Source organism: Galeopterus variegatus, unplaced genomic scaffold (genome assembly GCF_000696425.1).
Source record: "Galeopterus variegatus unplaced genomic scaffold, G_variegatus-3.0.2 Scaffold658, whole genome shotgun sequence".
In the NCBI taxonomy this organism is placed as follows: domain Eukaryota; kingdom Metazoa; phylum Chordata; class Mammalia; order Dermoptera; family Cynocephalidae; genus Galeopterus; species Galeopterus variegatus.
This window is the reverse complement of record NW_007726769.1, coordinates 59,465-69,679: the sequence shown is the minus strand read 5'-3', so window position 1 is coordinate 69,679 and position 10,215 is coordinate 59,465. Positions and strand designations below refer to the sequence as shown.

General features: G+C 52.9%; 1 protein-coding gene across 2 annotated transcripts in view; it reads left to right on the top strand.

Moving 5' to 3' along the window:
• Positions 1 to 1,852, top strand: part of KRT14 (keratin 14) — a 4,867-nt gene extending 3,015 nt beyond the window's left edge. Inside the window, exons 4-8 of one of the 2 annotated variants that reach the window (XM_008571058.1) lie at positions 195 to 356; positions 450 to 575; positions 671 to 891; positions 989 to 1,035; positions 1,598 to 1,852. In XM_008571058.1, coding sequence (XP_008569280.1) covers positions 195 to 356; positions 450 to 575; positions 671 to 891; positions 989 to 1,035; positions 1,598 to 1,695 — 654 coding nt within the window. In that variant the 3' untranslated portion in view covers positions 1,696 to 1,852. Of the gene's footprint in view, positions 1 to 194; positions 357 to 449; positions 576 to 670; positions 894 to 988; positions 1,036 to 1,570 lie in introns of both variants that reach the window. The other variant, XM_008571059.1, reaches the window with a different exon arrangement.
• The last annotated feature ends 8,363 nt before the right edge of the window (positions 1,853 to 10,215 follow it).

Sequence of the window (10,215 nt, the reverse complement as noted above, 5' to 3'; positions counted from 1 at the left end):
TTTTAAAAAAAAAAAAAAAAAAAAAAAAAAAAAAAAAAAAAAAAAAAAAAAAAAAAAAAGAATAGCAGGGAGGGAAGAGATGGAGCTGACATGGTGGGAGGGCGATGTTCAGGCCAGGAACACCTCTGACCAGGAAACCCCAACCAGCTGCCACAGTGAGCTTCCTGACTGTGGTCTGTTCTTGGGTTGTGCAGGAGATGAACTCCCTGAGAGGCCAGGTGGGCGGAGATGTCAACGTGGAGATGGATGCAGCTCCTGGTGTGGACCTGAGCCGCATCCTGAACGAGATGCGAGACCAGTATGAGAAGATGGCAGAGAAGAACCGCAAGGACGCTGAGGACTGGTTCTTCACCAAGGTGGGTGTCATTTGGTGTAGTAGAGACCCAGACAACCTGCCTTCTTGGACCTTCTGGGAGTCTGAGAAAAGATTGGTGTTCTCTTTTCTGCAGACAGAGGAGCTGAATCGCGAGGTGGCCACCAACAGCGAGCTGGTGCAGAGCGGCAAGAGCGAGATCTCTGAGCTGCGGCGCACTCTGCAGAACCTGGAGATCGAGCTGCAGTCCCAGCTCAGCATGGTAGGAACGCTGCTGTGCATGGGGATGGGCCTGGGACTGGCAGGGAGGAAATGACCATCCTCACTGATCCCCGATCCTCATTCTATCCCTCACAGAAAGCATCCCTGGAGAGCAGCCTGGAGGAGACCAAAGGCCGCTACTGCATGCAGCTGGCGCAGATCCAGGAGCTGATCGGCAGTGTGGAGGAGCAGCTGGCACAGCTGCGCTGCGAGATGGAGCAGCAGAACCAGGAGTACAAGATCCTGCTGGATGTGAAGACGCGGCTGGAGCAGGAGATCGCCACCTACCGCCGCCTGCTGGAGGGCGAGGACGCCCAGTGAGTGCCCGGCCATCCCCCAGTTCACGCCCCCACTGCACACTCACTGCCCTCCTCCCCATGTGTCTAATGGTTCTTTCTCTTTTAATCTCCACAGCCTCTCCTCCTCCCAGTTCTCCTCTGGCTCTCAGTCATCCAGAGATGGTAAGACCTCACTCTTCATCAAGCCTGGGCTCAGGACCACCCTCTGTACCCTGGCAGGTCGAGGTCATTGGTTAGCGGCTTCTTGAGGGGTTGAGCTATAGTGTTCTTAGCCAGTATTTCTTATGAACCTACTTGGGTAGAAGAAGCCATTTTCTAAACCCTCCTTAGGGTGAGGAGCAGTGGCCCCCACCTTTTACTTCCAACCTGTGTCTGTGGTAGACCCCATGATAATGGAGGTCAGCACCACGGACAGGACCCTGCATGGCTCTTCACACCGAGACCAGTCCATGGGGGTTAATTTGGCTGTACCAGTTGGGTCTGAGCTCTTAGGAAGCTGCAGTCTGAGGACACAGACTCTGCTCCTGCCCTTGGGGAGCCCTAGTCAGAAAAGAAATATGTCGATGGATCAGTGCTTGGGCATCAGCAGTGAGTGAAACGAAAATCAGGGGAGAGGGCAGTAGGAGGCAGTTCACTCAAGTCTCCTCAACTTCTTGGCCTCCGCACTCCAATTACTCCATTGTCTGTCCACCTCTGGTAACACCCTCTTTTCCCTCTTTCCCAGTGACCTCCTCCAGCCGTCAGATCCGCACCAAGGTCATGGACGTGCATGATGGCAAGGTGGTATCCACTCATGAGCAGGTCCTCCGCACCAAGAACTGAGGCTCCTCAGCACTGCTCAAGCCCAGAAGGCCCCCTCTGTGGACACAGATCTCACTGGGGGATCCCCTGCCCTGCCTCCCAAGCACTTCTCACCTCAGCCCTACTTCACCCTTGCTCCCTCCTGGCCATCAATACAGCTTTGTTATCTGAGTTGCACAACTCCCGCCTCTGCCTGGTCATTGTTAGCAGCTGGGGTGGGGAGAATGTGGGGGAAGCACTTTTTGGAGATCATCATAGCACTTGGCTATGGCCTCTGGAGCTGGGAGAAAGGGCCTGGGGGCGGGTTGGGCTCAGGTCCCAGGATGGCTTTTGCCATGTCAGAAGATACAGACAGATGTGTGTGCAAGGTCATATGTTGTGCCTGGGCATGGAGGAACATTCGTTCATTCACTCACTCATTTACATGTTCATTCACTCACCAGGTATTGAGTGGCAGGTAAAGAATTCTTAACATTTTTTGTGGTCAGGGATATCTTGGAGGATATATTAAAAGCTATAAATCTTTTGCCCTGCCTCTCACCTCCAGATAAGCACACACAGATTTGCATACAATTTCATGGAGCTCACGGCTCCCCTAAAGCTCCTCAGTGGAGGTCCATAAAACCAAAATTTATGCTCTATTGAGAGTCTTGTGTCCTTTCATCTCACCGGATCTTGCCTCCAGAGCTGGGTCCAACCCCGCCTACACTTAGTTGGTCCAGGGCAAGTTGACTGTCATCTCCAAGTTTCAGTTTCCACATCTGTAAAATGGACACAATGAAGTATGCATGTAGGGCCTCTGCACAGTGCCTGGCATGGTGCAGGCTCAAGGCACGGCTGTTAGTGATACTGGGTGAGCTACCTCTCGTACGTGGCGACCACCCATCCACAGTGAGAAAATGTTTAGAGGCTTTGGGGATAGACTGGTTTCTAACCCTGGCTTTGTCTGTATTAGCTCCATGACCTTGCAGAGTCTGAGTATCAGTTTCCTCACTCATATAGTAAGGATGGTGAACCTGCTTCTGCTTCTTGGGGTCGATAAAAGAATCCAGTGAGTGAATGCGCCTAAATAGCCAGGGTTGTAGAACCCGGTCCTTGGTGGGGAGTGTCTTTTTTTCTCTTTAGGGGATGGAAAAGGAGTGGGAAGGGAGGCGACTCACCTGAGTGAGTGGTGAAGGTGCAAGAGGTAGGTGGGACTCACTACCCCAAGCTAGGAAAGGAGTTGACCAGTCCCGTGTCAGTTTCAGCAGTTGATTGATTAGGCTGAGTGAAGGAAACTTCCAGAGGGAGTCAGCAATGGGAGTGGGATTGAAGGAAGACTTAGTTTGGGCAAGGGGGTTACAAGCCTGGGCTTTGCAGTCAGACAACTTGAACTGGAGTCCTGGCTCCTATGCCGACTGGCCTTGAAGAGTTTGGGCAAGACGCTGATCCCCACGTACCTCTCTACAAGGTGGGGAGTAAACACCTTTACTACCCAAGGCCGGTGCAGGATTGAATGACCTCATGCAGGCAGTGTGCTTGGCACTGTGCTTGGCACATAGTCAGCACTCTATAAATGGTGGCATAGCAGGGCGAGTTACTAGGAAAGGGAACGAAGTGATGTTGGTTTCTCTTGTCCCGACTTCCACCCCGGGAAAGGGAGGACTGTTTCATGTCCCTGAAACTCTGGAGTGTCTGCTTCCTGTCCCTGAAACTCTGGAGTGTCTGCTTCCTGTCCCTGAAACTCTGGAGTGTCTGCTTCCTGTCCCTGAAACTCTGGAGTGTCTGCTTCCTGTCCCTGAAACTCTGGAGTGTCTGCTTCCTGTCCCTGAAACTCTGGAGTGTCTGCTTCCTGTCCCTGAAACTCTGGAGTGTCTGCTTCCTGTCCCTGAAACTCTGGAGTGTCTGCTTCCTGTCCCTGAAACTCTGGAGTGTCTGCTTCCTGTCCCTGAAACTCTGGAGTGTCTGCTTCCTGTCCCTGAAACTCTGGAGTGTCTGCTTCCTGTCCCTGAAACTCTGGAGTGTCTGCTTCCTGTCCCTGAAACTCTGGAGTGTCTGCTTCCTGTCCCTGAAACTCTGGAGTGTCTGCTTCCTGTCCCTGAAACTCTGGAGTGTCTTTTTACCTGAGTGTTGGCATGAAGAAGGGTTGATCTGATGTGATCCCTGGGTAAGGGTGGGCTGTCCTGGAGGTGAAGCACTAGAGTTTTAGAGGTACGAGGGGACAACTCAGGGGGAGGAAAACTGGAGGAGGCCTCTTCATTGAATTAGGAAGAGGTGGGTCTGCGGGCCCTAGAGGTGACAGGACCCTAGTGAGGAGGGGCTTTGTGACACCCTAGGGATGCTGGTTCCCAGCTGGGCAACAAGCCTTCTGGAATCTGGGACACTGTCCACATTTGAGAAGTCACGTGGGCCTAGATAGAGAGTGAAACATAGCAACAGTCACCAGTGGGGACCGATGCCCAGAATACTCTGGACTTCATAAGAATCTCCAGACACTACTTTGCAGGTAGTGCCAAATCAAATTTTCCATCCCCAGAAGAGATCTGCTTTAGAGGATATAGAAATGCAAGAGTTCTCAGACTGGGTGTGGTGGGGTGAGCTTCCTCTCTGCTTGAGTGGCTGCCATCACTGTTTGGAGGGAGTACAGGAGAGAATCGGGCTTGCCAGAGGGTAGAGATGGTGGCTGGAAGCCACGTGGCTGAGCACAGGCTCAGAACTGGGAGGTGAGAAAGCCAAGCAGTGGGGCTCGGAGTTGGTCGCACCCTGTATTCTCAAGGCCCCAAAGGAAAGGGCAGACAGGGCAGCTGCCCCAGAGTCTCTCACACATTCCCTCCCCGCAGGGGTCCCGCCTCCCCCCACCGTCGTCCCCCACTGGGGAGAGTAGAACCAACGTTTGGGTCCTGCTGATGATCAGTTTTCTTGTCCAGAGGGCCTGGTGGCCACAAGCAGCCAATTCAAGACCTGGGCCTGGCGGCTCTGACAATGGTGAGACTGTCTGCCCCGCCCCCATCTAAACAATAGACCAGAAAAGTGACTCGATAGCACCGTCTGGTGGACGCAGGAGGGGTTGCCTCTCAGAGCCCGGGGGTGGGTCACGTGATCCCTCTTGCTGCGCCTCCCCCTAAGGTAGTGGGGGAGGTGCGGTCCTCTCTGGGCCTTCCCAGCACACAGAATGGGGCAGTGCCAGGCAGGCCACTCCTCTAACGTCCTCATCCTAGGGAGACTGGCTTGCTGAAGGAGGCCAAGCCCAGCCTGAGACCAGCCTTGTGCCGTGCCCTGGTGGCTTTATTCCTGTTCTGTTCTCCCTTGGGATGAGGTAAAGCTGAGTCCAGTGAAATCAGCATGTATTTTTCCTAGCTTACTTCAAGGTTTTTGTTTTATGGGATGGGCCCCACCTTGAAATTCTCAGTCCCCTTTAGTTTTGGGGGATATTTTTATTGAGAAAAGATTTCAAATGATTCCAGGGAACTTTTTTTTTTTTTTTTAAAGATGACCAGTAAGGGGATCTTAACCCTTGACTTGGTGTTGTCAGCACCACGCTCTCCCAAGTGAGCCAACCGGCCGTCCCTATGAAGGGATCCTAACCCGTGGCCTTGGTGTTATCAGCACCACACTCTCCCGAGTGAGCCACGAGCTGGCCCTTGATTCCAGGGAACTTTATAGGCAGCAGGTGGCATTTCTCCCTATGGTTACCTGATCAGGCACATGGTTCTTCCCCAAGGCCACAGATGACCTGGTTTGGGTAATGTAGCCAACTGTTCCTACAGGCGGTGTCAAAGGAGGGCGCCCCAAGGAGGCCCTGATGTCCTGGCTGGTGTTCAGGAGGTTCCCTGGCCCACCTCGTGGAGCTTGGATGCTGCCATGAAGGGAACAAGGGCTGCCAGGGACTTCCAGGTCTATGGCCCGGCCTCAGGCAGATACAGGAGGCCCCAGCTCCTCCTCCATCACCATTTGCTGGGCCAGAGTTTTCCTGTGGGGCTTCCCTCTGTAAGGCCAGGCCTGGAAAAGGAAGCCTTTTTCCTTTGAGGTACTCTGATGAAATCTGGGGGTGACTTGGCATGGGAGAAAGGGCAAATAAAAACAGAGCAATAGAGGGAAACAGAATTGCATATAGAACAGAGAGAGGGAGAGAGGGACATAATCAGAGAGAGAGCTACAGAGAAAGACAGATGGAGAGAGATGGATGGAGAGAGAGAGAAGGAGAGGGAGAGAGAGAGATGGAGAGAGAGGGAGAGAGAGAGAGAAAGACATGGAGAGAGAGATGGAGAGAGAGGGAGAGAGGGATAGAGAGAGAAAAGAGAGAGAGAAAGATGGAGAGAGAGATGGAGAGAGAGGGAGAGAGGGATAGAGAGAGAGAGAGAGAGAGAGAGAGAGAGTCAGAAAGAGAGGATGGTCAAGGCCCTGGGCTAGGGCTGGGCAGTGAGAAGCGTTCATTTACTTGTCCGTTCGTTCACTCATCCACACAAACTTACTGAAGCTTACTGTTCTAGGTGTGGGGAGATAGGAAAGAGTTGGGACGGGCTGAACGAGAAGAGAGACAAAGTGAGGAGGAAGGCGGAGAGGGGCCCAGAGAATGTGTGGGACTTGGAGTAGAGAGAAGGAGCCCCGAGCTGGTGCCTGTCTTTGCTCCCGTGCACTGGAGGACCAACCCTGGCTCCACCCTCTGCTCGTTTAGTTCTGTGACTGTGGCCAACATACTTACCCCCTCTGAGCCTCAATTTCCTCCCCTGTAAGATGATCTTACAGTTAGTACCCAGCTCATAAAATATCTGGTAAAGATTAAATACAAGAGTGCAGGCAAAGCAACGAGGGTCTTGCTTGCAACACTGGCGGTTCCTTGACGGGAGGAGCCACGACCCTCCAACCTTTGTGTGTCCTCCCAGCCCTCTCTTGGCACAGGTGCTTGATCTTAATGCGGCTCAATAGACTAAAGGGATGAACTAATACTAAGCAAGACAGCTTAGAACCCAAGTTGTCCAGACAGCCCGGGGGACGTCAGGGAGCAGGCACAGTGGCACTGACAGGAAAGTGTGCCACTGTGTGCCAGACCCACACCGGGAGTCTTACAGTATTAGCTCTTTTAAGCCTCACAACAACCTCATGAGATTGAGGTCAGAAGTATTTTTCTCCTCCGAAATTCTCTCTTTGACCTAATCCACTGCCCTCTCTTTTCTTTTCTTTTCTTTTTTTAAGCGGACATGTTCAACTTTTATTATGTAAAGTACCATTGGGCCCATCCCACCAGGTGAAGTCCCTGTCACCAAGTTGGGTGTTAGAGGAAGGTCTCCTCAGCAGAGCATGAACCCCGCAAGCGCATGTCCTCTCTCTTGAGGACACCTCACTCTTGGGGTACACTCAGCTGGGGGCCAGGCTCCCCATGTCCGCTGCCCTCTCTTTAGCCACTCTGGACTTCCGCCCTTGCAAACATGTGTCCTCCCTGCCTCAGGACATTTGCACATGCTTTTTGTCCCTCTTCCCCTTTTCCTTCTCCTGTCTCCTTCCTGCATACCCTTCACTCAAGTGTCTCTTTCTCAGGGAGACAGTCCCTGATCCCCAGGCCACACCCCTTATTATGTGTTCCCCATTTTCCCACCAACAGTGCTCACTTTAGTTTTGAATTATATATTTATGTTTGAGGGTCTGTTTTTTCCCATAACTGTCCAAGAAGGTAGGGGCTTACTCAACACTTTATCCCCAGCACAATGCCTGGCACACAGTAGTGCTCTATAAAGGATGCATCCACATTTACAGTGAGAAAACATGTCCAGAGAGGGGAAGCAACCTTCCCCAAGTGAGTGTTTCTAGACTCAGACCTGTCTGGCTCCAAAGCATGTGCCCTCAGCCTCTCTGCTAGGTGTGTCCTGGCAGACACCAGCCCGGGGTGTCTAGGCTCAGGTGGAGGTGCCAGCCGAGGACCCATCCCATCCCCTCACCTTGGTCTGGTGGTGTCGGCCTAGGTGGCGTGATGCAGGTGCCTATTGCATGAGAAAGACTCAGTGTTGACAGCCTAGTGCTGGTGGGCAGTGTGCACCTGCCCAGACAGCTCATGGAGAGGCGGGCCCCTGTGCCAGAGGAGGCGCTGTGACTCATGCCTGCACTCCCTCTCCCAGCTGCCAGCCACACGGTGACTCAAGTCTCTCCCTGAGCTGCACCGGGGGCTCAATGACAGATATCAGTGGGCAGCAAGTGGGGGGTATGGGCAGCTGGCTACAGGCAAGAAGCAAGGATCCATGGCCGGAACAGGACTGTTCTTGTCCTGCCCCCAAGTCCTCGAGCCCCTAATGGAGGGCCCCTTTCCCTTTGGAGACAACTTGCAGGTGGATTCTCTGTTTGGTTCCATCTCTGTCCATCTGTCTGCCTGTGGGAGTCCTCGATGCCCCTTCTCTCCTACTCCATGCACCCTGTAAGAGCAGGGCCTGTACTTGGGATGCTGGCACTGTGGGTCTAGGCCGCAGCCTTGCACATGGGCTGCAGAGAGTCAATGCTGACTCCGGCTGGGGCTCAGGTGCCCGAGTGCCATGAGCTACCAGGGCTCCTTTCATTGCTCACTCTCTGGAGGGTTCCCATGGGAGGTGTTGGTGGGTAGAAGAGTGACCATGTCACACGGCCTACAAGAAATCACTCACTCAGGCCAGGGCTAGCGGCTTCCCTTATCTCTGACCCTGTCTTGCCAGTCTGGTTCCCTGTCCCAGGCGGAGAGCTCGGGAGGAGGAGAAGTGGTGCCAGCTGCCACTGGACTGTCGTTGTCCAGCACAGGGAGCTCCTCTTCATGTCGGAAGGCAGGGCCATATGTGGAGAAAACTGACAGATGTGGAGGGACAAGGGCCCTTGTCAGGAGAGGCCTGCACCTGGATGGTAGCTGGGCATTCATCTGGAGACCCCTCCGTCTTTATGGCCCTCGGCAACTCTGCATGAAGAGGCTTCTCATAAGGAAACTGAGGCCAAGGCCACAGGGCGAGGGAGGGTGGGGCTGGCAGGTGGCCTGGCCCTGTCTCTGAGGAGCTGCTGCTCTCTCTACTCAACTGTGCCCTGGAATCCCAGCAGGGAAGACCAGACAGTGAGAGCACAGGCGCTGGGAGCTGACGGGCGGGGACGGCTGAGACGTGGGAGAAAGGCCCAAGCTTCTTAGCACTCAGAGACAGGAGGGGAGTTGTGAGGGGTCCCTCAATCTACGCAGAGGATTGGCCGGGTAGGTCCAACATTCGGGGGAGGGCCAGGTTTGACGGCCCAGATGGAGCAAATGGACTGTCAAGTCCTCTGATCGCTGGCCCCTGGGAGATGGGTGAGGGAGAGGGCCAGGGGGCAGTGGGCCCCATAGGCAGCTTGCCTTCCTGGGGAGCTGGGATGGAATTCTGAGGGCCAGAGACTGCTGCTCTGAGTGAGGCTCAGGGCATGGTTGGAGGGTGGGAAGTTGGAGAGGTGGTGAGGGCAGAGGTTGGTGGGTTTTGCACCAGGGCTGGAAATGGGCCATCTCTCAAGAAAGCCAGCTGTGTAGGGTGCCCCAGCTGGGAGCTTCTGATCAGTCAAGCAGGTCTCAACTGTTCTCAAGATCCTCCAACATGAATGCATGCAGGGTCCCAGAAGTGCCGTCCTGCTGGCTCTCCCCACGGCTGCCCACCTTCATGTCTGCCCAGCCTCTCCTCATCCAGCTCAGGCACCTGGGGCCTGGGGTTTACATCCTCAGCAGATTGGCGACATCAGCGTGGGGATGGAGAAGGGGGTAAGTTCCCAGGCCTCAGACCACATTGCAGGCAGATTCTGGGCTTCCCGGGAGAGCTTTGCAGGGACCTGGGGAAGGTTTAGAACCACTCAAGAAAGTAGAAAGGGAATCAGCATCCTTCCTGCCAGCCCTGGTCTAAGAGTTCCCCATGTTTTAGGCATTCACAAAATGCCTTCGATATTCTCTGTACTATCTACTTAATTTCTAATATTTTATTTAGTGTATTTCGTAGCACTCATTTACATATTTATTTAACATATTTTGATAAATTAGCTCATCTTTCATTTCAACAAATATATTTATAAAGGAAATCTTATATAACTACCAAAAAAAGGAAAATCAGAATCATTTATCAGAAATAGAAGGAAATGATATAAATAAATACTTAACTTTCTTCTAGGTGCCATTGTTCCTAAAGGTTCTGAGCCAACTTTTGTTTTATTGAACAGGGTGATTGACAAGTGTTGGGGGTATTAAAGAGGCTGTAGTGCCCCACTGAGATTTTCTCCTTGACTAATTAGATGATAGAAAATAGAAAAAAGAAATACTCTTATTAAGTGATTTGGTATCATTTAACAGTCTCTGTGCACCACCTAAAAGCATCTCAAGAAACACTGGTTCTTTACGATGCTTAAACATCCTTCGGCCTCAGCCCAGAGATAATTGCCTTTTCTCTCATCTCATATGTGTTGGGATCCTACTTGGACCAGACGTGGCGCTGGGCTCTGGGAAGCACAAGATGAGCAGGTGCAGGCTCAGAGGAGCTGCAGCTGCCGACAGGGGACAGCTGTGGAGATACAGTGTGAGAAACTGACTGACGGAGCCAAGTGCAAACCCAGAGG